The 27,262-nt window shown below is 38.8% G+C and overlaps 1 protein-coding gene across 4 annotated transcripts; it reads left to right on the top strand.

The window, feature by feature from the left end:
* The first annotated feature begins 6,029 nt into the window (after window positions 1-6,029).
* On the top strand, window positions 6,030-26,623 carry HERPUD2 (HERPUD family member 2). Of its 4 annotated transcripts, none has more exons than XM_066321835.1 (8): window positions 6,030-6,495; window positions 11,951-12,028; window positions 15,411-15,524; window positions 17,532-17,686; window positions 23,245-23,367; window positions 23,669-23,992; window positions 25,198-25,285; window positions 25,618-26,623. In XM_066321835.1, exons 1-8 carry the CDS (start codon window positions 6,349-6,351, stop codon window positions 25,777-25,779), a joined length of 1,191 nt encoding a protein of 396 aa, XP_066177932.1. In that variant the 5' UTR covers window positions 6,030-6,348; the 3' UTR covers window positions 25,780-26,623. The 4 variants fall into 4 exon arrangements, with proteins under 4 accessions (XP_066177932.1, XP_066177923.1, XP_066177942.1 ...); XM_066321826.1 differs by having other exon boundaries at window positions 25,171-25,285; XM_066321845.1 differs by lacking the exon at window positions 11,951-12,028 and having other exon boundaries at window positions 25,171-25,285.
* The last annotated feature ends 639 nt before the right edge of the window (window positions 26,624-27,262 follow it).

Genomic DNA, 27,262 nt, shown 5'->3' with positions numbered 1-27,262 from the left:
TTCATGTGGGCAGACTGATAGGTCTCTTAATGTTAATGGGGCGTCACATGAGTCAAGAATGCTACTGATGGAAGCAGAAGCTGGATCACAGCACTGATCTCATCAGTAGCCTCTTGTGGGCAGTAAGGCCAGAGGCTTTTTGAAAGTTAAAAATCAATTGTATCAGTAGACTTTCCTGTATTTACTGCTTTGCAAGAGATCTTTCCTTGTAGAAATGCTGATTTGTCTCCAGTTTTTCTTCATGGTGTCTTAGAAATTATTTGAAATTATTAAATTATTTGCAATTTACAAAGACAAGAAATGGTATTTTTTACAAAGATAAATGCTCTTCTAAAAAACCCCATGATAATAGCCAATTTTGATAGATTTCCCATGGCCATTTTAGCAATTAAGTATTTGAAATAATTTTTATTTAGCATTCTGCAGCACAACAATTTGTTGACATTTTAACAATGCTTTCGATAATGTTCATAATGTTTAAAATGGATCACAAGTTATTGAGAATATATGTCTAATTTGAACCCTTGCTTAGGAATAATTAATAGCACACAAAAAATTTTAAATAAAACCCAAGTTAAAAGCCATTCTATATAACCTTAGTCCAGCTGAGATCAAACTGGAGATCCGATCTGACACCATGTAACAGAGCAATTTTACAGGAAAAAGAAGGGTCCATTCAAGTCCTGTTCCAGAAAGCTAGTTCTCACCTAAAATTTTTCTACCCCTGCAGCTGTTTAACTGGCATATTTACTGTTAGATTTTCCTTGGAAACAATAAAATACCAGGACATTCTGTCTGTCTCTTTTGGAGTACCTGACATATGAGAAGGAAAATGTACCTGACCAAGAAGGTAACTGTTACTCCTCTTCAGTGATGAGATGCCACCAGGACAAAAATTTTTGCCGATTAATCACATTTTCATTTAACGAATTCAAGAAGTTATGCCTCAGACATGTGTCTCCAACTGCATCACCACAATGCTGGTTGCACTGCACACAGTAAAAAGTGTGTTCAAGAATTGCCAATAAAGCCATCTTCACACCCTTGTTAGAAACCAGATCTTGGTCTTGTAGGACTTTATTCCAGAAGTCACTGTTGAAATTGCACAGCCCAGCCGAATGCATTAGAAGTCCATTTCCATGTTGCCAAATGTGTGCCAGCCACCCCTTGTTGACTTGTGGGACCCTAAACTGTTTCATTCTTTGCATGATTTGCAAGTGAAAACAAGTAATTCTGTATTTCCCTCTCAGTCTGCTCCATCTGAATTCTCTGGTGGCTAGAAAGGAGAAAGATTATTAGCTCTCTTATCAGTGAATATTGTTGGTAAAGTCTCTCTCTCTCTCTCTCTTAATTGCCCTGCAGTTCTTGCAGCCTTCGAGTAATATCTGACTGCTACCCCTTGTGACATTTGATGGAAATTGACCACGGAGTTGAAAGGTTAGAGGGAGGATCAACTGGTTCACATAGAAAACATAAGCATATAAGTCCTGACAAAAAACTTGAGAAGCCCATTATTATATTTAAAACCACATGCATTTCAGCTTGTTTGCTTACAGAAATATCAGAAATATCACTGACAAATTGCATACTTCTTGTCAAAAGATGCAGTGAAACCTGTTTGTCAGTGTTGTTAATATGGCAACAAAAAGGCTTACAGAGACATTTTTCCTGACAGAAATCCATTATGGAAATTCTTATAGTACTGTTGGGAATTGCAATATTTCTAGTACTGAGGAGATGATACACACTTTCAGAGTGAAAAAACCCATGTGAACATGACCTTTCCCTTAGTTTTTTTAAGGAATAAACCACTCTGGCTGCATGTATACAACTGAAGGGAGCACAAACAGCACAATCCACTCTTTCTTCCCCCTCAATCAAGTTTTCCAAATCATTAACTGAAATGTAAATTCTGTGATTTATAGGAAAAAAATCTGATTTTTTCAAAGTCATTTTCTTTGGAGAAAGAATGTGGGAATCCTTATGATTGTTTCACGGTAAGAGGCAGAGTTTTTAAAAAGTCTTGGAGAAAACCAATGTGTCTGAGCATAGAGATTCTCAAGTTCTTTCTGGTTGTCATCCCATATACAGGTCAGACATTTCACATGACCCCTACTGTTAGTATAAATAACAGAAGAGGCTGAATTTGTTAGTTGCAACTCAGCTTGTAACTCAGCTTGCAACTGCTGTGATTTTACTTCATGTTACAGTGCCTAAGCTGTGCCCTGCTGGCTTCTGCAGAGCAGTGAAAGAAAGAAACGATCCAAGTTTTTAGACTGTATACTACTTTATCAGGAGATGAATGAATTAATAAAAATAATCAAGAAATAGAGGCGGTATTTTACTGCCCATTACTTGAGATTTTGATCTATTCCACCATGATAAATGGATATCAGCATGGACTAGAATCACAGAATATCCTGAATTGGAAGGGACCCTCAAAGATTATTGAGTCCAACTCCTAGCCCTGCACAGGACACTCCAAGAGTCACACCATGTGCCTGAGTACATTTTCCAAATGCTTCTTGAGTTCTGTCAGGCTGCTGCTGTGACCACTTCCCTGGGGAGCCTGTTCCAGTGCCCAACCACCCGTTGTTTGGTTTAGGTGGTTGCTCAACCTAAACTTCCCCTGGCACAGCTTCATGCTGTTCCTTCATGCCTTGTCACTGGTCAGCACAGGCCTCCCCCTCTGCTTCCCCTTGTGAGGAGGCTGCTGGCTGCAATGAGGGCTCCTCTCAGTCTCCTCCAGGCTGAACAAGCCAAGAGACCTCAAGCCACTCTCTGTATGAATTCCTGCTCCAGTCTGGTCACCATTTTCATGGCCCCCTTTGGATACCCTCTAATAATTTAATCATACATGTATCTTCTGTGCCTTAGTTAAGAGCCTGGGGATGCAGGATCTCATAGGCTATGAATTTTCCTGTGGATAGGCTAATGGCTGTATAAGACCTAACTCTCAAATCAGGTACTTGTTTCAGACTTTTCAAGAATCAGAAGATGATCCCTCAGTGTTTTATAACATTTTAATGGATAAATTCCTTTACAAAAAAGAATAGGTTTGGCACTCTTAAAGATTTGGCATAATTTTTCCTCTGAACTAGAGATGTCACAGACAATACAAATATGCAAAAAGACTACTGTGGATGTGCCAAGGTATGTCAAGCCAGACAAGTATTAAGAAAAAACCCATCATTTCTTGCATGTTAAAATACCAAATGGACTCTTGGTGTGATATGATACCTCACAATGTTTATTCATAAGACATTTATGCCCCCATAGCAGGGGTTTGGAATGATCTTTAAGGTTCCTTCCAACTCAAATCATTCTATAATTCGATGACTCTGATTTTCTGAACCATTAATTAATGCTCAACCATTTTTACAAGGTTTAAGTTTTAGTCTCAAAATGAGATTGCTGGAAGTGTCATGCTGCCCCCCGAGGGCCTGTGCAAGTGCACGGATCTGGTCAGAGCTGGCACACCATGCAGCTTCTAAAATGCCACCACAGAAGACATCTTAGCATTCTCAGGTTCTGACTCAGGAGATTTCTCAGTCATCCCAAGTCTGAAATTTTGGATAGTAGCTAAAACAGAATAGAAAAAAAAAAAATCTGCACTGCAGAAATACTGTGTGTATTTATAGACCACCAAATTGTCAAGCAATAAAATTGCAACCACCCTGAATGAAAAATTCTATGGACTATTTGCCTTGAATTTTTGCATACTAATCCTTTCAAGTGCTCATGATAAGCTAGCTGATCCATTTTGGTGCGTTGCCTTATGTACAAATGTTTGCCAAGTGTTTGGAAATTCTAGTTTATTCTTGGAAATTCCCAGGAATTCCAAGTAACACCCTCTGGTAGTGACAGCATGTTCAGAATTTCAAGAGCAAACAATTGTTCTTAAATAACAAGGGAGGGAACTGGGAAGCTGGTATGAGCATGTCAAGTGTTGTAGCTGAAGGTGCTGTCAAATACCAGTTGTCCACATTTACAATTTGCTAAGCCATCTCAAAGACAACAGGTGCTGTAGGAACACACCTGAAGTCTGATGCTCCATCTCAAACATGAGGCTTGCAAAGGCGTGGTTGTAGAGAAAGGTAATTAGAAGTCAATAAACATAAAACTAAGGACTGTTTCCTCTGCTTTTGCAAGTTCTAACCTTAGTTGTCTGCATCCGTGTTTTATTTAAACAGGAGAATTAGGTCCTAGGGGCTAATGATATTCCTTCAGGCTTTTCTTTTTATCTTTCCCTTCAGAAGCTGAAGTTCCTTATGGTCCTCTCTTCATTAGCGAACTTCTTCATGCCTCACTCCAGCTTAATTAAAGGTCTGGTTCTTTGGCATTAAAGGGACACTATCTACAGGAAAAATCAGACCTGTCTGAAACTCTTGAGCCTTCTGTGGCTACATACAGTGTTTGATGACAGAAGAGAATAGAAGGAAATATTGTTTGTTTGTTCAGGAGAAAATTTAGGTTTTTATAAGCATTTTTTAATTTTTGTCAAGTTAATGAGGCCAACTTCTATTGTAGAGATTTAGTAGTAGTATCATGAACTGAACTGTTCTCTTATTCATTGTCATTTTATCCATCCACCTTGATGGTTAGCCTTTAAAGTATTTTCTTCCCAGCAACAGAAGAACCACAGTGATGATTATAAGTTTGCAGTGCTAATGTGGAAATTCAGAAACTTATTTTTTGGTTTTAGACAGAATTATTGAGCAACATAAGGGGTCCATATTGAGACAAGTGTTATTTAACATCTCCATTAATGATGTAAACAAAGGGCCTGAGTGCACTCTCAGCAAATGTGCAGATGACATCAAGTTGGACGATGCCAGAATGCCATCCAGAGGGAGCTGGACAAGTTCAAGAAGTGGACCCATGGGAATCTAGTGAGATTTAATAAGACCAAGTGCAAGGTGCCACACCTGGGTTGGGCCAGCCCTCAGTATCCACACAGGCCGGGGGATGAATGGATTAAGAACAGCCTGGGGCAGAAGAATTTGGTGGTACTGGTGGATGAGAGCTGGACATGAGCCAGGAATGTGCACTTACAGCCCAGAAAGCCAAACGCTTCCTGGGCTGCATCCAAAGCAGTGTGACCAGCAGGGCCAGGGAGGGGATTTTGCCCCTCTGCTCTGCTCTGCTCTGTGAGACCTCACCTGCAGTGCTGCATCCAGCTCTGGCGTCCCAGCACAGGAGGGACATGGACCTGTTGGAGCGAGTCCAGAGGAGGCCACCAAGGCAGTCGGAGGGATGGAGCAGCTCTCCTAGAAAAAAAGGCTGATATGGGGTTTGTTCAGCATGGAGCAGGCTCTGGGGTCACCTAATTGCAGCTTTCCAGTACCTGAAGGGAACCTACAAGAAAAACGGAGAGGGACTATTGTCAAGGGCATGTTGTGACAGGACAAGGGGGAAGGGATTCATACTAAAAGAGGTTTAGATTAAATACACGAGGACGAAAATCTTTACAGTGAAGGTGGTGAGCAGTGGCCCAGCTTGCCCAGGAAAGCTGTGGATGCCACGTCCTGGGTATTGCTCAAGGCCGGGCTGGATGGGCTCGGAGCAACCTGCTCCTATCGCCAGACGTCCCTGCCCTTGGCAAGGGGGCTGGAACCAGACCATCTTTGAGATCCTTTCCAAGCCAAACTATTCTGTGATTTTGTGATTCTTTGTGGCCTCCAATCTGGTTATAAAATAACATTTCCTGACCTCACAAGGATATTTGGGATAACTACACCGCGGCTTTCCCACGCAACGGTGACGGAGGCAAGACACACAGGCAGCAAAGCTGTAATTCCCATGCTGAGAAGCATTTCAGCTTTCCGGTCGCTGAGACCGGCTTGTGAATGAGCAGAGCGACGCGAGCGGCCGGCGAGCACCCACAGCCCTCAGCCCTCAGCGCAGCCCTCAGCCCTCAGCGCAGCCCTCAGCGCGGCACCGCGGCCATGGCGGCCATGGCGGCCCGCGGGCGCCCCCCGCTGCCGCTGGGCGGGAGCGGCGCGGGGCGGGGGCAGCGGCGGCGCCGCTTCCGGCCTCCATTTTACACGGAGGAGCGGCCGGAGGCCGAGGCGGTGTCGCGGGTGGAGGGGTTCGGCCCGCCCGGGTGGGTGCGTTCCGGGTGCCGCGCTGTTCCTTCTCCGTTCGCTCCCGCGGGCGTGGGGACGAGGGTGTGGTCCCCTGTGGCTGCGGTTCCCGGAGCGCCAGCACGGAGATGGGCTCCTCCAGCTCCCCCGGGAAGTTCGGCCCCGGCCGCTGAACCCGCCCGGAGCGCCCCCGAGGTTCGAGCGGCGTCGTGTCCCCGGGGAGGAGGAGAGCGGGGCAGGGCCGGCCGGCCCCGCGGGCAGCATGGACCAGAGCGTGGTGGAGCACCCGGTGACCCTCATCATCAAGGCCCCCAACCAGAAATACACCGACCAGACCATCAGCTGCTTTCTGGAGTGGACTGTGGGCAAGCTGAAGTCCCACCTCTCCAAGGTGTACCCCAGTAAGCCGGTGAGTTGTTGGCCAGCCCTTTTCCCTCGCCTTGTCGGTAAGGCTGGGCACTGCGGCGACCTGGGGACAGGCGGGCAAGACTTCCCTTAAACCTTGTTCAATAAACAAGAGCCGTGCTGCTGGAGAGTGACCTGCGTGGAGACGATGGCCGTCCCTTTGCCTTCAGAGAAGTTGGCTGTGTAACAAACATGAAGCTGCTCTTTTACATCATGTGAGAAGATCGCAGTGTAGCATCCTGAAAGGCAGTATCGCTAAAGATGCTTACTAATGCTTCACTTATCTTTTTTGGGAACGGAGATTTAGGTATCTCAGTTAACTGAATTGGAGACTCATTTTTGTAACTCTAGGAGCACTGGCTAAGGGTTCTGTCTGTTCTAAAGTATAAGTGATATACTTAAGGTTAACAAGATCTGGGGAATTCACTGAGGTTTGGAGCAGATAGATGTTTATTCATAATATTATTGGAAACGATGTAGCTGAACAACCTCCAAAATTATTTCCTCTTTGAAAAGCCATTTTTCTTGAGATTGTGCTGAAAATTCGTCTGTCAGGTGTTATACAAACTTGTATGACAGCTGTGACTGTATTTTGAAACTTAACACCTATACCTTTTTAACAGCTATACCTTTTTTTGTTTCGGAGGGCAAAACGGTTAATTTCTGAATTCCTCTTAAGTTTTAAATGTGGCAATTAAAAGCGGCTATGAAAGAAGCATAGGCAATAGGTGATAATACTGTATATGTGTAGAATGGCAGTCATGCAGAACAGTGTGTTTAAAAAATTGTTCTAGAGAACTGCAGCAGCATGTGGGGCCTACAAACAGGCTTTAGAAAATATCAGAAAAAGGTGGCAGTTATGTTTTAACTTATTTTTCACCTAGTTCAGTAGGAGAATTACTGTCGTTGATTTTTTTGACAGAGGAAAGTAAAATGGTAGCCTTGTCTCAAAAAGGGTTTCTGCCTTTTGGAGAAAGAAGAAAAGCAGCCTACAACTACATTGACATATGTTAAACAGTTGTGAGGGTTTGTGAATATAGTGATTGCTGCTAGTAATCCTCTGCTGGAAGAGCCTGTCTGCTGTGAAAAACAAAAATACTGCCCAGCTGATTGCTGCTTCCTCCTCCTCACTAGAATTTCCTCCGGTGACGTGTTTGTGTTTAAACACTAGTTTTCTTACTCATCCTATGAATGATCTTGCTAAATTGAGCTCCTGAAAGGAAAGGACCTTAATGAACCAGAGGTTTTCATGTTGCACTGTGGCTTTAAACAGTAGTATAGTGTTAAATTTAAGTTTCCTGAAACATTTTTCTCCTATTAAAAATAGATTTCTCAACATGCCTCTCAGTATTAAATGACTAGTTCAGCTTACCCAAATTTGTTCTGGGTTAAAGAATGGGGAGTTTCTTGAATGAGAATTATCTCAGTAATTCCAATTTAATTGGGATTTACTGTACTTGCAGGTAAACTATTAACTGAACACAGGATTTTTATTTCATAGGACCTTTCAAATTAAAGTAATAACATGGGAGAGGAGAAAGGTGTTTAATAGAATGGCTCCTTTGTATAGAAAAATAAAAAAAATGTATTTTTAGCTTGATATATTTTTGCTCTTGAGTGCTACTGCTTTTTTCAAATGTATGTAAGTCCTTTTGCTTTTAGGAGCTGCCCTCCCATCCCTTTTTTTTTTTTTTTTTTTTTTTTTCTTTTAAACCAGATCAGTGTTAAAAGTTTGATTTCTTTGTTCCCTTAATATGATAGATCCTGGAAATAATTTGTATTAAAATGCTATTTTAAGGTGGTGGGAATACACTGGAACACAGATACTATACAGGCCTTGCAGTGTTCTTGAAGTTAAGGGTGTGAAACAGAAATCAGTTTCTGTCACAGTTGTACATAGCATTTCTAGTTTTGTGTGTAACTTGTACCTCCTTCTTGTGTGTTCATTTCTCTGTTCCCTCAATATGATAGGTCCTGGTAAATTAGTTGGTAAACTGATGATAATTGTAAGTGCCCTGATTAAATTTACAATTTATTAAGAGTATGTTTTCAGAAAGTGAGGTGGTTAGAATACGCAAATGAGAAATTAGGTCTTGAGGCAGTGTTGTTTAGGATTTTTCCAGATTAATTTGTGTAAATTACTTGCCTGAATACATACAAATTTCAAATACAGGCAGATTTAAATTGGTTTAGTTGTTATTGAAGTTGATATACTTTGCCAGGTAAGTACTTGAATAAGCTAAATAGGTTCAGAAGGGTCTTAAATTAGTTAGTGAATCTTTGCTAAGATTCCCTTTTACTCCCTGACTGGACTAGTTTTCACAGATAAAGTACTGCGGTTACAATGTCCCTAAATGAAATAGTTATGTAGAATAACACAAGGCTGTTATAAAATCAGCCTGTGTGTCTCAGTATGGCAGATGCTACCTTCAGTGCATTAGCTGCTGCATTCATTACACCCATAAGCAGTAATTTAAAAGTACCATTTCTCATTTCTAGCAGTACCTGTCATGTAGCATTTGCTTACAGTTCTTAACTAGATGTGGTGGTCTGGATTTTTATTTCCTATGGAAGAACTGGGGAGAGGCTTAGTGAACAAGAATAGTACCTGCCTGGTAGTTGCAGCTGTATAGCTCAGAGATTGCCTGTGCTTCTACAGGACGTTGCTACACTGTCTTAGGTTTAGAGTTGAGTGATGTGCTGGGCACAGCTAGTTTGGGCTAAGCATTGCAAAAGATGTCTTGCATGAAAAACGGAGAAAAAAAATTCCAGACCAGTAGCTCTGGAGTTCTTAGTTTGGAATACATATCTTCTGGATTTTGATCTGCAAACTATCTCCCATCTCCCAACTCTGGGCTCTAGAGTAATGTTTTTCTGATGCCGTGTGCTTTCTTCTGAAAATGGGGCTTCTCTAATTATGTGCTTTGAGGTGTTTTTCCATCACAGTTCAGTTAGCAGGGAGCATGCTGTTCCTTGAAGCAGAAGGTGTGGTAGTGAAATTTCCTCTGGCAGAGGATGAGTTGAATGCCTTTTCCATTTACTTTGGCATATATGTGAACTACTGTGTTTCCACATTCATTGCCTCCTCTTCCATCTGCATTAAAAAAACCCAAAAAAAAAACCAAAAAAAAAAGGAACCCCATTTCAGAATTGCAGGCTTTCAGCCTGAGAATTGCAAGTCATAATCCTTTAGTTCTCAGGTAGGTGTTTAATTTATGAAGGGAGGAGGACTATGGGGTTTAAGGCATTGTCTTCCCCGTTAAAGTCTCTGGCTTCATGTGATTAACAGTACTCGACATATGTTTAACCTTTTCTTTTGTGGTTTTGTAGGGAGTTGAAACGCATTATTGAAGGCCGTGTAGTCAGCTTTGAGGGGCCCTTTTAACCTTGCCAGTTTCACTTCTAAAATATTCATATTTAAAAGTTGCTTGTATCTTGTTTGAGAAGATACTTTAATTAGAGGGGTTGGAACAGGGACTGGTTCATGAGGTACTGAAGAGAACAATTGAAAGTGACCATGTAGAAAGCTCCATTACAAGTGAGACAGGCAAAACAACACTCTAATGCTATGCTGGATGATAATTTAAAGATTTGGAATTTGAGGGGTTTTTGCTGCTGGGCGTTCCTTATTGTAAGTGCTTATCTGTTCTTAACAATCTCCAGATAATCTGTCTCAGGACCCAGAAACAAGGATTCTGAAGATTTGTCTTCTAACTGCACTGGTCTAAAACAACAAGTTTCCAATTTACAGGAAATTAAAGTTTTCTTTAATCTTGATGCTTAAATTCTGATTTTTCTGGCCTTTCCCAAATACAAAATGCAAGCTTGCATTCTGCTGGCAGCCTGTTCCTGCTTGAAGGGAGCAACAAAATGGTGTAGTTCAAAAGAAGTTACTGACATGAGTCAGGCATTTTTTTGTTGTTGTTTTAAATGCAAATAGAAATAGTACAGTATTGTTGTTGAATGTATTGCGGTTTTTTTATCAATTTGAGCTGCAAATAACTAGTTCCTCATGTTATGAGACATAAAAATACTATCTGGTACCACTAGTTCAAAATACAGAGAAGTGCAGAAGAACAGAGGAAATTACTCTTAAATAGAAGTGATAAACAGTTCTGCCCAGTATGTGGCAGATTATTTAAAAAAAAAAAAAAAAACTGTGGCTTTGGGAAAAAAGTTTAAACTTCAGATTTATTGAGTATTTACTAGCATTATTTACTTTGAGTATCTCTGTTTTGTTCTAATGATATGACCATTTTTTTTTCAGGTAAAAAAAAGAGTCCAAACAGTCTTGTAGCATTTCTATATTCTGCTAAATTATTTGGGATCTGTAGAAGGCTGTTGCAAGGAAAAAAAAAAAAAGTCAAAATTTCTGTGAAAGCATTTCCTAATCACAGAGATCTGGGGCTCAGTTATTTGTTTTAGTGTGGGCAAAACTGCAGAGTGGGCAGCAAGAAGGCTGGGACAGGAAGAGAAGAGTTGTAACACTTGGTGTTTGCATGATGGGGAAGTTCTTCCAATAGTTCATGCTGATAATGTGTGTCTGTTCCACTGGTATTAGGCTAGATTTCTTCATTTAGTATTTTTTGTTTTTCTTTATTTTGTTTCACCAAGTAAGCTCCTTGTTTAGCATACTGTACATCTTACTGTAGATAAGTACCTCAAATAGCTTCCTTTAAAATAATTCTGTTGTTATTTCTATTGTGTGGAATCATCCAGAGTTACTATCATATGAACAGTATGTCATTTGTTAAAAGAGGAAAACCTTTGTTTACAATACTAGATTATTTTAAACTGTGAAACTGTAAGAATAGGCAAAACAGCTTACCCAGTTTGAAAAGCTACCTTAGAAAAATACTTCTACTGCTTCTTGCTTTTTAATGCTTTCCTTCCTTTTTTTTTCTAATGATGTTGGTTTTGTTTTTGTGGCATCGTGGTTTTTTGTTTTTGTTGTTGTTGAGTTTTTTCTGTCTTTTTTTTTTTTTCCTGCAGGGGGTTTGAGGGTGGGGGCAAGGACTAATAACAGAAAGTCCTTGTTGAAATAGACTGAAATTTGTGCTCTTCTGTGTATTTTAATTGGCAGTTCATTTTTCTGCTAGCTTTCTTTGTCCCAGCCACTTCTCCACCTATATTTTCAGAAGATGCCTGGGACCAGGGGCAGGGTAAAAAACAAATCACTAAAAGACAGGAATTTTTGAATGTACTTGGAAGTTTTCTTGACAAGCATTTACCCTTAAGTGTTTTTAATTGTTACGGCACTCTTGCTGAGTGCTCAGTAGCATGATTCTTTGTCAGAAGTAATTTGTGAGTTGGACTTGGAAGCCTCTGAAATGTTTTTAAGTCTGTCTGTTCATGATTGTGCTTAACATTTGCAGATGACAAAATTTCTTTTTATCTCCAGCGATGTACGTGAAGAGCAGGAAAAAAGCTAAATTCTTTTCTTTGTCCCCATCTCCTAGTCTACAAAGGATCAGAGACTGGTGTATTCTGGCAGACTGCTTCCTGATCATCTCCAGCTCAAAGATGTTCTCAGAAAAGTAAGCTTTATATCAACATCATACAGTATTTGATCAAAGCCCATTTTTGGGAAATAGGAATTTAGATTTGTATGGTTTAACTTCAAATTTTCGTTGTTGTATTGAGAGATGTAGCCATATAATGTTGATACATATTTGGAAAATGTATTTTCAAGTATGCCTTTTGTGTTGGATTATGATACTTGTGGATTGAGGCATGTTTCCAGCTAGTAGGAGGGCAAGTAGGCTATATGTTGTGTATCACAGAATCATAATGATTTGTGCTGGAAGGGACCTTATAGATTTTCTAGTTTCAAGCCTCCTGCTTTGGGCAGGGGCGCCTTCCACTAGACCAGGTTGTTTAGAGCTCCAACTTGGCCTTGACTTCTTTGGACAGTTACCACTGTCACATAAATGGAATAATGCGACATATTTGTGTTGATTTGGGACATCATTTAAATTCTCACAGAGGCTTAAATCCAAAAGTTATGTCAAACATGGCACTTGTGTAAGCAGATAAAGAGTAGTATATTAGTTATGCAGAGCCAGAATTCTCCATTCCTGAATAATTTCCTGGGGAGGCTCTTGTCTTGGTTTTGATTTGTCAGCTATTAACCATTCCTGATGATGTTTGAAACTTTATTGGTTCTTGCTCTTTTAATTTCCTACTTTCTTTAAATTCTGTTGGTTCCTATTGGAACAAACAACTCTATTAGTCTAATTTTGGATTCTTCAGTCAACATTTAGATCCCAGTTCTGAATATGTGTGACATCTCATGCAAGAAATCTTGGAACGCATGCACTTGGTTTTCAAACTGACTCAAAATAGCTTGGATTGCTGATACCAAGTAATAAGGACTTCATTTAGTTAGAAAAGTTCTTAAAAATGTGTATAACAAGATAATTAGGGTAGATTAAAAGAGCTTTTATTTCAATTTTGATGGTGACAGAAAAATGATGCATTATGTTGAGTTGTCTAAATTCTTTGTAAACAGCTCAGGATGAATCAATAGCTGTTATTGGGGAAATGCCTTTGGTACTTGCACAGTTTTTAATACTATGAAAGAGATGAACTCTATAATACAGTACCTGGCTGTTTGTAAGGTTTCTTTTTTGTAATGCATTGAGGTAAAAATCAATCTACGGGCTGCAAGAATGGTTGGGTCACATTTTAAAACTTCCTATGGAGGAAAGTCTTCGAACATGGATGGTGCTTTAGTGAAAGTGGGCAACTGAACTACCGTATTAAGAGAAACAGATGCAGAGGAGTCTTGAGTATTGCTTCAGCAGACTAACAGTGCTGTTCTTTTATAATCTTTATTCTGAAATAGATTTTATTAAATGGGGTTAAACTTCTTACCAAAGAAAATGTTTGCAGATTACTATGTATGGATTTACTAGAAAACTGAAGCTGGACTATTGCAAACCAGCATATGCCCTGTACTGCTTAAATGTTCAAGGAAATGCTTATAGATCTTATCTCAAAGCTTCGTTTTCCTTGCTAAGGATGAAATAAAATCCCAATTCCTTAAATTCACTTGGCCTACTTGCAGCACTCTGGTTCTAGAAAACAAGGTTTCAAGCTTTGTTTATGTACTAGAGGAGAAACTTTGTAACTAGTGTCTTCGCCACAGAGGGGCTGTGCTTGATTTTAAAATGTTGGCATAATGCTTTAATGTCATAATGGCAGTTACAGGCCTTGGGTGGAGTTAAAGAAATTTAATGAATTAAAAAACACCCCAGTTTTAAGCACAAAGTTAGAAATTTGTGTTGGAAGAAGAGGAATTTTTGTGCTAAAGCTTTTGAGAGCTTTTGGAAAAAAAGTATAATTCAACTTAAATTCAGTGTCATTCTCTGCCAAAATCTTTCTACTGGATTTCTATAAATTCCTAATATAATCTGAGGATTTACTAAATCTCTCAGTCTAGCTTTGTGATACTTGCTCCTTGGTACTAACCAGTATCATTTCACTAATACAGAATGCCTCAAGGCTGGAAGTTGTGGCACTCTTCTAGTACTGTGGAGTCTAACATATTACTTATGAACAGAAGAATGTTACAATAAACTGTCAGATTTAATAAAGCTGTATGCTTTAGGCTTACCAGTGGTATGTCTAGCTTTCCTTGCCTTTCCCAGGGGCATAAATTCTTATCCTGGAAGAAGGTGGTTAAAGGCTTTTGACATGGTCAAAGTGCTGATCACCTGTGTTCAGTGCTTTCTGGTCCTTGCTATCACTGACTGGTTAGAAATTATAATTAATGCAGCAGTGAGGTTATGCTTGGGGTTAGGGGCCAGTACATGGGGAGGAGTTTGAATGACTGAGTGTGCATTGGCTATGCTAGCAGTAATGCACAGTGGTGTATAAAGGCATTTATCTAGTTTTCTTTATTCCTAAAGATCAAAACCATAAAAATAGGTAAATGGCTGTTACAGCACATTTATATATTGTTTATAAAACCCCCTCCAAATGCAGATTTTTCTGAATGTCATCTCATTAAGAATGGTAGCTTGTTTCCACCATGCTGATTCCAGAAGAGGCTGGAGGGATGTTTTTGTTGCTCCTCTTGTTTAAAATTTAGTTAGTGAGGAAGCTGCAGTGTGCAATTTAAATATGCAGCCATAGCTGTTGTGTTGCTGTGGCCATGTAAAGGGCTGTTTTAATTTGTTACAGTGAAATAGTTTCATACTGAAGTTATGGCTTCCAGATTGGGGGAGGGCATGTTCCTGCAGAATTGGCATGGCCTTGCTGCCTGGCTTCTAGTGATGGCATGCAGTTGCTTCCTCACTTTCAAATACTTAGGAATACTCAAGCCCCGCCTAGCACTTTGAATAGCATTTCCTGAGCATGGAATATCTGTAGAGGCCCTTCAGTTGCATGTCTGCAGGTCAGGCTTGGGGCAAGCTTAAACAGGAGCAGGTGGCACATTGTGCCATTCTTATCTTGGTCTGCTTGTGGAATTCCTGTGCCTACATTTTTCATGTACCCTGATGTCTCTATTCATTCCATAGCACTCTTCATAGATCTTAGTGAAAGTGTAAGCATTCTTAACTGTAGGTAGACTGAGCACTGTAAAAGGTGTGAGATTTTTCCAAAATAAAAGTTAAAGCTTTTGATACACTTCCTCATGCTTCTCCTGGAGTTCTTCCATTGGTGCTGCTATACTGCAGTTTAAGGGAAAACTGGGATAAAGTCAATGTTCATATGTTATTGTGGATAGCTTCTAAGAAGACATTAGTTGTGAAACAGGAGGATTCTCTTGTGCTGGACTCCAGTTTTGCTTTATGGTCTCTTTTGCATAATGTTTCTTCAGTGTTTACGACTTTGAATTTTTAAAGACCATTTTTTTACTTGTAAGTTTCTCCAGTATTGTTGCTTTAGTTCTTCAATTTCTTTAATTTTTAGCAAGATGAATATCATATGGTTCACCTGGTATGTACATCTCGGACACCCCCAAGTTCTCCAAAACCCAGCACCAGTAGAGAAGGTCACGGAGCGTCAACCTCCAGCAGTAGCTCAGTGAGTGTTTTCATACAGAGGACATGAATTCCTTCTATGCTAAGGAAACTTGCCATTATTTTCTCTTTTATCTTTTTATATTTGTCTGTAAAATCGTGTGTTGAAAGTAGAGCATGCCATATGTATTTGTATAATTACACTTGATTATTTAAGGATGTTATTTTATTTAAACTAAGATTACCATTTTTCAAATTGTAAGAGTTATGTTTATTAGATGATGAAGTACTATTTTTTTCTGAGCTATTCTTTCTTTTTAACACTGTATAGAAAAGTATACTTTCATTTCTCTCCATATCCCTGTATCTTTGGCAGAAATTGCACACTGTATTCAGAATTTTAGAAAAACTTAGCTGTGATTTGTTTTGTGAAAGTTTGAGAGACCAGTGAAAATATTGCTGTTGTCATGAGATACAGGTGGAACTTGGCCAGGTTTTTTTGTTTGACAGGAATTGGCCAGTGTTTATGTATGAACTTCAAGTTAGTCATAGAGTCTGTAAAACAGTCAAAAGTAGGAAGTGTTTGTAACACTTTTATGATTTAAATTGTGTGCATAACACATTTGTTTATGGTGTTTTGAGCCTTCCCCTCTTCGCACCCTCCAAAAATGATGATGGTCTTTGGTTGTATTGTGTGTTAAAAGCATTTATGATTTCTGTTGAGAACTTGGTAGTTCTTGGCTTTTTCCAGGATTGACAGAATCACTAAGCAATCCTGTAAGGTTAGTTGGAAAGGAATATATACAATACCACTGTAGGTACTTTTGATCTGAGATGTGTGGATTTTTCAGCATATGGGAAGTGCCCTTTGAAGCTGTCTGTCTTCATTCTGCTGTTGGTAGGGCATGTGACAGTCAGCTACATGAGCAGTTTAAGCAGTGGTAGAGAGAGGACTGTGGCTACATCACCTTTCCAAAGGCTGTGTTTATATCTCTGTTTACAAGTAGGACACAGGAGGCCTCCTTGGCAAGGGCTTTATTGCTGTGTACATCAGTTGTAAAGGTTGTATTTGAATGATAGTATTAATGACTGCTTAAAGCAGGCAGTATGCAAAGTGCTAAGTTCATTGGAGGTAACAGCCTAAACACAACGTTTGAATGGCCTTTGTCCTTCTATTTGATTTTTATTTTCACTCCTCCCTACCCCCACTGTCTAGTGGTAAATTTTTCTTGTTTTCTTTGTAGGGCAAATGTGATACAGATGTCTTAAGTAATAAAAAAAAGTCTTAATTAAGGAACCTTTCACTTCCTGAGTTGTCAAAGTTAGAGGATTTTCTACTGAGTAAACACTACGGTAATTCTTAGCAACAGGATTTGGGGATTTATTAAAACTGAAAAATGCATCTCAATGGCCCCATTGTAATCTTGTTATGGTGACAGACAGTTTAGAAGCCAGGTTTCAGAGGTCTGACACTAGTTTCAGGTCTGTTCCTTGGAACCTAAGTAGTTCCTAGCTATTTCTCTATTCCCATTGGTAGCCCACTGCCAGTGGTGCTTGCAGCAATTTGGATTGGGTGGCTGGCACAGTGAAGAGGGTGAAGAGGATAAAGAGTAGAAGGGGTAACTAAAAATAAGGATAGAGGAATATTATTTTAAGCTGCTGTGTCTGAAAATAGTCATATCCTGAAGTTGTATTATAGTTCTATTAACTATAGCTACTAGAATTTTCATTCCTGCTAAATAGTCAGTTAAGTTTTAGTTTGCTTCAGCTTTTTGAAACTATGATTCCCAGTGACTTGTGGTTTTCTCTGGAAGCTATCAAGTGTTGAGTCTTTCTGAAAAATGCCTTTTTTTTTTTTTTTTTTTTTCCCCTTGGACCCAAGTGCAATTTTGAATTTTTAGTTTTTACTAAGGCTTGCCAGAACCAGTAAAACCACAGAAGACTTACCCAGTGTTTACATTCTTAATAAAACTTGTGACAAAACATTAAAGGAAGTAGTTTTTTAAGGCATGGTAGTAAATCTTAAAATTGTGGCAAAAGATCCACAACCTTGATTTTACTTATTTTTTAGAATTTGGACCGTCTTGGATCAACTGCTGCCTCACCCACAAACCAAGAAGCTGCTTCTTCGTCTTTGAACACTAGTGCAGATGGAGTGAGGCATCGTAATCTACAAGCACACAGCAATCCCATGCCAAGCCACCAGTTCCCTTATTTAATGCAAGGGTAAGTGAGACTGAAGCAGTCCTCGTTCTTTGATACTCTTTACAGTGCTTTAAATGTTCAGCTGCAATTACAGTCTTAAAAATGATTTGACTAGTTCACCTTGACGCATAAGTCACATTAGAAAAGTTTTCGCATGAAAATTAGGATTTTTAGCCCGAAGTCAGTCAAACAGGAAATGCTCTTGGTGCCCCCCTTCAGGCTGGTTTTTTATGTTTTTCTTTGTGCTTTCTGTCCTCAATTTTCTTGGACAAGTGTACCTTTAATAGTGGACGTAGTTAGTAATGTGACTGATAGAATTATTCCTTCTGGTTGTGTTTTCTGTGTGTTGTTTTAACAGCCCACACTAGATTCTTAGCAGAATATGATGGTTTCTAGTTTTTGACACTTAAGAGGTGTAATTCTTCATTTCTCCATACTGGATTCAGCTGTGGAAATGATATGCAGGTGTTTTGAGTACGTGTAGTGCTTGTGTATCTGCAACAGAATGTTGAAGAGTTTTCATACATACCCATGAAAGGTAACAAGATCTAGATCAGGTCTGTTACTATATAACTATTAAAATTCGGTCCTTTTTTTGTGCTTAAAAAGCAGCTTTAGGAATTTTAATCCATGTGACCTTTGCAGCTACTTAAACATGTTTTTGTTGGTGGTAGTAGTAGTAGTTGTTGTAGCTTCTTCCAAGGGGAAACAGGAGGATGGTGTATTCTGAGATGATCACTGTCATTTCCTCAGGGAGCATTTTCAAGTTTCTTTTCTGACAAGGTGTTCTCTCAGTACTGTATAGATTCTAGAAACCTACTTTGGAGAATGCTGAAACGAAAACCCCTAAAATATGAGTGTGCTAACAGAAACGTTGCTTCTGTCTCTGGAAAGAAAACAGATGCCAAGAGCTGTTGGAAGTTTATTAAGTTTCAGTTTCATTTACTTGCTCTCATTAGAATTGACTTAGACTTTACAATTCTTGCTAGTTTTCATCTTGACTTTTTTTTTTTTTTTTTTTTTAATTATCTAAAATGTACTGTCTGGTGGGAAGAGATTGCCTTTGGAGTGGGTGGAGACTTACGTTATTCTGACCAAATGCATCTTCAGAGCAGTGGTCATACTTGCCTTTCTAACAAAGCTAGGTGACACCAGGTTGACTGTCAAGGCTGCTGTTGGTGTAATGTAAACTAATTCCAGAAGCAATTTATTATGTCTTGTGTAAGTGGCTAATCTGTAAGAAATTTTAACATTTTTCTAATTAGCTTTTCACACAGACGTATTGAGTGAGTTTTTGTCAAGTGTGGTGAACTGAATAGGCTGGCCAGAACCAGTCTTTGGGCTGAATTAGTTTGTGTCAGTTTGGGAGACATTGCTGTCTTGGAAAGAAAGAATAACTTAAATTAAACTTGCTAAGTCCACCACTTGCTATGTCTGACATACAATGTGAATCGAGAGAAATGGATTTGTAGAGTGAAAGAAGTGCTGAGACCCTGACATTTCTGTACATGTTTCAGGGGTTTCAGTCCTACTTGGACTGTTTCTAGCTTGGTTACCTGGAATAAGGTACTGCTTGTCGCTGTGGTGCATTAGCAGTGCACCCAAATGACATACTTCAATTTTGTGTAATCCAAAAGGAATCCAGATGGTGATCCAAGAGCATTCTGTGGTGCAAACAGAACTGTAGTAAGAGGAAGTGACTGGAGGTTTCCAGGAGTGCATTCCTAATCTGAACAGAAACGCCAAAGTAAACAAACCCTAAATAATCCTAGGCCTTTTTTTTTTTGTTTTGGAAAGTATTTTAATGGAATGCTGTCAGAACTTGATCTTTGTAGACTCTGCTCAACTCCAGATAATCTCTGCCCAGTGCCTCTTGGAGTCTGCTTGCTTCTTTGAAACCTCTTTTTAATGCTTCAATAATCTTTTCAAATGCATCTGCTTTTGCTTTTGGGCACTGCTGCTTGTATTCCATCAGCAAGAAATGCCCTCTGTTTTTTAACTGACTCTTAAACATCATTTGGGGCAATGAGATCTAGCTTTAATGTAATTTATATGCACATCAAGACTTGTTAGGAACCTGAAGATTCATAGCTGAAAGTGGTGTTACTTTGTTGATTTTTCTTTTATTTTCATGAGCAAACAATTTTTATTCTAGCCACATGATGAACTGTAGGCACGACTGATGGGGGGAGATCTCCAGGTATTTGAAAATTTATGTAAGGGTCAGTTTCCTTGGGCATTTTGCAGTACTTGACTGATTTGTACAAATAAGTAGTGTAAATGTTAAATGATTAAATTACAGTTTTGATGTTTTTTCAGCTGCTAGCTTAAAGCTGCAGTGTGAAAGTTGAACATACTTTGGGAAAACAGCATTTAGTTCAGATTGTTGAGGTATTGCAGAGGAAAAAATTAAAACTGTTGCTTTTAAGCTTTTGCAAATGGAGTTTTCAAAAAAATCTAAACTTGAGGTGGGACTGGGCAAGTAGTTTGTGTATGTCCCAAGTTAGTCTTTAGCTGTGGGGAGCGAGCACAGCATAGTCTGCTCCTGTGGAATTTTTGGGGATCCAGGTCTGTGCTGTGCTGCACAGATCTGAACAGAACACATGGGCTCAGCCCTGACAGCATTTGCATTTCAGACTGGAGAGCACTTGGAAGCAGTAAACAGACAAGAGACAACAAGGCAGTGAAATCGTTTGTCAAGTGTGGGTGGCCCATCTAGTGAAATGTTTTCATATTGTGCACATAGTAATGTTTGAAAGCAAACAACAAAATGACATACTGACAGCATGCAGTATATCCTACCACATAAATACCTTGCTGCATCAGTCACTTTTGCTCACTGTATTTTCTTCTAAGTAGCAAGTAACATGGTGGAGGATACTGAGATACCACCTGTAGTTGATATCCTAAGCTTTTAAGTCTGAATAAAAAGTCTTGTTTTTTCACTAGTGGTGAGCAGTATCTTCGTGACAACCTTACCTTCCAATCCAGCGCTGTTTATTTCATTTGGATGTCTTTCCTAGACCAAAATAAGTATTTTTGAGCTTTTTAGCCATCCTGAGGAGCACTATGTGTCTTTTCAGAATATTCTGAAGCTGCCTATACCATTTGAACTGTTTTCTGGCTTGTCCAACTGTTCTTCTATTGTCTGCTCTGCTTTGTTCTCCAGTCTTGGAATGCCTGTACAGATCCCGTTTCGTTCTTTGTTCTTACACTTTTACTGCCATTCTTTTGAAATACTCTGCTTCCTACCTCTTTCACCTCCTTTTGGAAAAAGATGAGGAGAAAGTATTGTGCTGCTTTACTTTTTCCTTGAACAGCAAGCTGCCTTGCTTTGCTGAGAAGATCCTCTTCCTTTGGGGAGTTTCTTCTCACTGAAATACATGGTTACAGTGTAAAGACTTGTTTCTGAATTTCATAAGCTAGCTTAATATCATGGGAACTGTAATAGCTGTATAATTGACAGCATCTGCCTCATTTTGATTTTTGATGAGCAAACAAAAAACTGCTGTACTAGTTGGCTTTCTAAGTCAATGCCAGTTGTAAGCCAGTCTATTGCTTGATTAATGGAACCAGGTCTTGAAACATTAAGTCTTGCTTCTCAAAAAGTCACGTCTTCTAGAAAAGCTATTGGGGAAAAAAAATTAAAACCACCACAATATTTGAATGTGGAAGAATTCATGTAAAAGAAAAGGACATGACATAACTGAACTTCTGTTGTTTGTCTTGTTTGACTGGCTACTTAATCTACTATTAAGCTTTAAGATGTCAAGAAAGCAGCTTTTGAAAGAGCTTGAAAGAAAGATGAGGCTCAAATCCAGCGGTATTTCTGAAAGATGTATCTGTGAGGGCAAGCAGTTAGCCTAAGGCCTCTCAACTTTTCTTGAGGTCAACATAGCAGTTACAAGGAGGAACCCTAAAATCTGTATCTGATGAGAAAAGGAAGTGGCAAATTCCTTCAGAACTCACTCAGGCAAGTTGAGTAGCACTGCTTTTTGGTGACTGAGGTGGAAGTGAGCGTGATCCTAACTGTTCAGAGCCCCATCTGATACTCTACCTGCTTGAAATTGAGACATTGCTCATTGGTTTGTCTCAGCACAGTACTAAATGACGCTCATGTAGAATATTTAAATCATCTTTACAATTTGAGGTCAAATGTTCTGCAAATTTTGGAGGAGTCTTATCTCTCCAAGTGTTTGCCAGTTTCAGGGATAGATAAACAAATTCTTACAGCTTGTAACTGTAAGTCATAATAAATGTTTTTCAACAGTAGCTTCATGGCATTGCTGTCTCAACATGTTAATTATGCATTAATAAATAGCATCAGCAGGGCTGCTGGTTAACCCTTTCAATTTTTAAAATAAACCTCAAATAATGCCTGTGACTATCTCAGTTTGTGTTTGGTATTAGGAAAGTACTTTTACTTTCTCTCTCTCTTTTTTTTTTTTCTTTTTTTTTGTTTTTTTCACCCTCCAAACTGTTGTCAAAACAGGTTGTGGCTAAATGCAAACATAACAGTTTTAGCAGAGGTCATGGAGTTTGGTGGCAGGTTCTTGTCCAGAATTACAGTGACATATTTATTCATGTGTAACATGGAAAAAAGATTTTAATGTCTTCCTCCCATCTTTCTTTCTGGGCATGTCGTGTATATCTGAATGCCTGGTAGACTAATGAAATCTCTTGGTGATATCTTTGCAGGGAGTGCCTTACTTAGGGAACAGGTGTAGTCTGCAGTACAATTACAGCAGTCTCAGCTTTTGCTACCTGCAGTCTGAATAAACTTTTCTTCATGCTTTATACTCTCATGCTGTCCTGAAAGATGTCCTGGTTTACTACAGTTCACTACATCAAAATCTTTTGGGAAAGAGTTGGAAATCTTGCCAAAACATGCTATATGCTCTAGGAGGTAAGAGAGGATAAGAAATCTAATAGCAGACAAAACCAAATATAAAACTTAAGTACAGGAATTTTATCTCTCTTGCATGTGAATCAGAGTTAAAAAAGCCCATAGGGAGGAGAATCACATATGCTCAAAATACTGAAGGGGGGAAGTAAATCCTTTACAATGTTCTTAGTTGCACTCTTCAGAAGCTGTATCTGAAAGATTAGTTTGTTGTCTTTGCTTGTGTTATTTCTTCATGTCTCTGATCACAGTGATATTTCAGCTATTGCTTCTAGAAGAAAGCTATAGAAGATAGTAAGTTTTCCCTTTAGAGCCCCTATAGATCTTTAACGATGACCTCTGAACTTAAGAGGAGTTGTATGGAAAAATTTCTGCCATTAACACAGTCTTGAAAATTTTCCAGCATTGTTTTGTCACAGAGATGGAGCTAGTGACATGCTAAGTACAAAACCGAATATTCTTTCTATAGAAATAAATTTGCTTATTAATGTCTTTTACGAAAATGTAGTGCTTTTTTGGAATGGGCTGGACGATCTCACTAAACGTTATTTCAGTGTGTTATTTTAGGGGAACAGATGAGAGGTGAAATGCTACTTTAATCGTTTTTTTTAATATTAGCACACTTTTTAAATGTGTCAATTCAGAGCTGAATATTTTTCTTTAAATCGTTTTCTAGCAATATAGGCAACCAGTTTCCAGGCCAAGGTGCTCCTGCTGGATTTTCTGTGTATCCTGCATTCAGTCCCTTACAGATGATATGGTGGCAACAGATGTATGTACGTCAGTACTACATGCAATAGTAAGTCTGCATTATCTTGGTACTGAGCTACACCAGTGAAAAGAATATATTAAATATTTTTTCCAGGATCAAAAATGTCTGTATTTATTTTGTCCAGCTCTGTTTTATACTTAGTTCTGTCCAGCAAATTATGAAATGCAGTCTTGGATTAGAATTAAATTAATGTCTTAGTAAGTAAAAATCTAAGGGAGAATGCAGTTTGTTTTGACATGTATTACATCTGGAACTGTAGCAAAGAAGACAGGCTTAGTAATTATGGTGCATGTTTTTTGACAAACCAGGTTTATGTTTAAATTTTTAGCCAAGCTGCTATTTCAGCCCAAGTGACTTCCAGCACTGAGCCAGCGAGATCTGCAGTTTCCCAGGCTGTAAATTCAGAACATGCTCCTGCAAATGAGCCTGCAGCAGTGCCAAATGTAGCCGCCCAGGAGAACAGGCCTGTAAACCAAAATGTTCAGATGAATGCACAGGGTGGCCCAGTAGTGAATGAAGAGGACTTCAACCGGGACTGGCTGGACTGGATGTACACGTTCTCTAGAGCAGCAATTCTTCTGAGCATTGTATACTTCTATTCTTCTTTCAGTCGGTTTGTCATGGTAATGGGAGCCATGCTGCTCGTTTATTTGTGAGTACAACAGTTGAGTATAGCTGCAGATCTGAGATCTGGAGTATGGTGCTAATGTTTATTTCATTTAAAACTAAAAATCACCCACATGCAAAAATTTACACACTGCTCCTTTACACTAGGGTGTATCTGTTAAAAAAAGTAAATTTAAACTAGTAGGGAAGCTGATGTGAAGAAAGAAGTAATTATCAAAATGTTTTTATAGTAAGTTGGATACCTCTTATGCCTGAAACACAATGTTCTTACATGTTGGTGATATTAATAGATCACTCTTGTTGAAATGTACTATTTTGGGATGAAAATTTAGAAAGCAGGGGTGAAGGGAGGGAAGCTCATATAGGTCAAGCATATACTTGCATAAACTTAAACTTACTGCTTGGATGTGAAATTGCAAAGCAAAGCTCATGTGTATTTCCAAAATAATTTAAGGGTTGTGTGCAGTAAATATTTTTAGGGAGAATTAAGGTAATGGTGCTGTAATGGTGGGGTGCTAGATCTAGTAGAATTACAGAGACGGAAAAAATTTTCAACTGCTTGTCATAAAGACCTAGGCACATTCTGTGTTTAGTTGAGAAATACCAGTACTGTTGTCATCACTTCCTCTCGCATATGAAGATATCTAATGATGTAAATAGAAGTAGAAAACAGCAGTAATGCTTCATATTTTGGACTGGTGTAATTCACTGAAAGTTTCCTTACATTGTAGTCTCAGTCCTGACTAGGACTGTACAGGTAAGGTAGTTAAAATCAGAATACAGATGCTTGGAAACATAGGAAAGGTTTATTTTATTTACAGTGGTGATGTGGTTCAAGGATTAGCTGAAGTTTAAATTCCTTTTTTCCACAGAAAATTAAATTTAAACTAAAAAATTCAGGCTGGCTTTGAAAATTTACTTAAGTACTTAAAAATGGGGAGGAGAGCCCTAAAAAGTATTCTGCATATTGAATATGTATAATATGTATACACATTATGGAACTGAAGGCTGTGAACAGCAAGACCTTAATGCAGACATTGAAGAATAGCCATTCAGTCCAGAAGGATGAATTATAGACAAATAGATGTAACTTCATTAATTTGAAAGTCCTTACAGAATTTGCTGCAGTAGTTAGCTGTAGAAGAAAAATCTTTCTGTTCCTTTCAAAAGAGAGGTTTTCAACTGTTCCACTTTTTTACATAGACACCAAGCTGGATGGTTTCCCTTTAGGCAAGAGGGAGGCCAGCAACAGGCAGCCAATAATGCAGAAGTGAATCGTGATGGGCAACATGCAAATAATCCTGATCTTGAAGAGATGGTGAGTAAGGGCAGACGTGTCCTTTGAGACTCTTATGTATTATATTGTAAAGTATGCTATAGTGCCTGGACAGAAAGTCAGCTTCTGTGGAATGGAGTTGGTTTAACCAGAAAGCTTTCAGCATTGTCCTCAGGTTGTGTCTGCTGCTTAAATTCTGTATTTTTCCAGTCTGACTATTACTGATTGTCTCTACTTCAATCACAGACTTCATGCTAGTTACTTCAGGACATTGTTCTGAGAGAAGTCACTTAATGTAGGAAGATACTGCTGGTTACCTTATGTCAGAATTCTGAAAAGAAGCTATTGAATTGCTTCAATTTCTGTTTTTAAAGGAACGACTTATGGATGATGGGATTGATGAAGACAGTGGAGAAGATGCAGGTGAAGATGGCAATACAGAGCAGCAGCCTGGATTCATGGCTTCTGCTTGGTCCTTTATCACAACATTCTTCACATCACTGATCCCTGAAGGGCCTCCACAGGTTGGCAATTAAAGTGGAAAAGGAACTGTGTCAGGCAGCCTCAGTAGCCATACGTACAAGTGGAGCAGATCCTAGAGAGTGTTCTAAATACAGTGCAATTTCTGAAAATTTATAATGTTTTCTTTTTGATGGTGTACAAAAATGGGTATTTTTTTTCTTTTGGCTTTCTCATGCATTGAATATGTTAAGCACAAGTGGACTACTAAATGCTTTCTTTAAAATTCTTCTTTTTCTGAAGAATAAAATGTAAAGATATTGGTCTTCCATGTTTTGTTTTAATTTCAAATGCGTGTTACACTGAGGCAAAGAGCTTGTATGTAATCTGCACCATTACCTCTTTAAAGAGCTGTTAAAAATATGAATGTTGACAGACTCCAAATCCTCTCTATTTATCTGAATAATGTATTTTGTGTTAGTTTGATGCAGGGTATGAATTCTCACTTGGGATTTGGAACTTAAATAATTCCTGAGAGAAGGCAGTAAACACAAGGGTTACTTGTGAATGGCATGTTGTCTTCATGTCAGAAAGTAGTAAGCTTCTTCATTTAAAAAGCTGAGAGCTTTTTCTTGAGACTGTACTGACATTCATTAAAGTTGGAGGTGTTTGACAGCTCTTCAAAGACAATTGGCAGGGATGGGATGAACCTTAAATGTTTGATACATACAGTACTTTTTAAGGAAATATAGCTGCGCTGGGGCAAAATATGTACCTTAGGTTTTTTAATAAAACTGTTATGGTAACTCTTTTGGATGTTTATATGCATATTTGAATGCAAATGGCTAAATTGTGCCTCATTAAGGATGAGGATATGATTAATTTGAGGGTGTAATAAAGTTATCATGGTGGCATTACTGACATTGACCAAAGTGATGTGTTTGTAGCAGCATCTATACAGTTACAAGTATGATCTCAACAGCAGACTATCTGTATTCTTTAACTTCATTAACCTCATTAAAATTGAGAAAAAGAAAATGGTACATGAGAGAGTAGCACAGTGCTGTGTCAGGTTATTGGTTGCGTTCTTTAGCTTTTAATCATAGTCAAGAAGGTGCATTTGATTTTGTTCTTAATCCTGAAGTTATCATGTGCTCTCTTAAAAATGTCTGCAAAGGTTCTGTTACACCACTACCAAAGGAAAGCCTATTTGGCTTCTAAGTACAGGGCAAAGCTCTTGAATATTCTGAATGGGTGATAAATAGGGATTTGTTTTTTGTTTGCTTATGTTAAACTGCTATGCAGCAAAATATTAAAACCAAATAAAGCCTTTTAAGCTTTTACAAGTTTGTCAGAAGAGAAATAGAAATGTAAGTCTTAAAAGCATCAATTATTTTATTTGATGTATAGGTAACAATGATGAATAAGTCATGTTTAATTAAGATGTTTTCTTCCTATTTTTACTACGGACAGCTGCTCTCAGTTTAGGTTCTTTACTATATATACATTAAATATGTAGACCTTGTCCATGAAATGCTGCCTTTTAGTTTGGCAAATGGA

The sequence above is a fragment of the Sylvia atricapilla genome, chromosome 1 (assembly GCF_009819655.1).
Source record: "Sylvia atricapilla isolate bSylAtr1 chromosome 1, bSylAtr1.pri, whole genome shotgun sequence".
In the NCBI taxonomy this organism is placed as follows: domain Eukaryota; kingdom Metazoa; phylum Chordata; class Aves; order Passeriformes; family Sylviidae; genus Sylvia; species Sylvia atricapilla.
This window is presented reverse-complemented; position numbering and strand designations above follow the sequence as displayed.

Excerpts from the sequence above, each read along its gene's own strand:
- HERPUD2 (XM_066321826.1), top strand. The coding sequence starts at position 6,349 with ATGGACCAGAGCGTGGTGGAGCACCCGGTGACCCTCATCATCAAGGCC. Across the intron at positions 6,496-11,950 it reads AGGTGTACCCCAGTAAGCCG|TCTACAAAGGATCAGAGACT; the intron begins GTGAGTTGTTGG and ends CCCATCTCCTAG. Across the intron at positions 25,286-25,617 it reads ATCCTGATCTTGAAGAGATG|GAACGACTTATGGATGATGG; the intron begins GTGAGTAAGGGC and ends CTGTTTTTAAAG.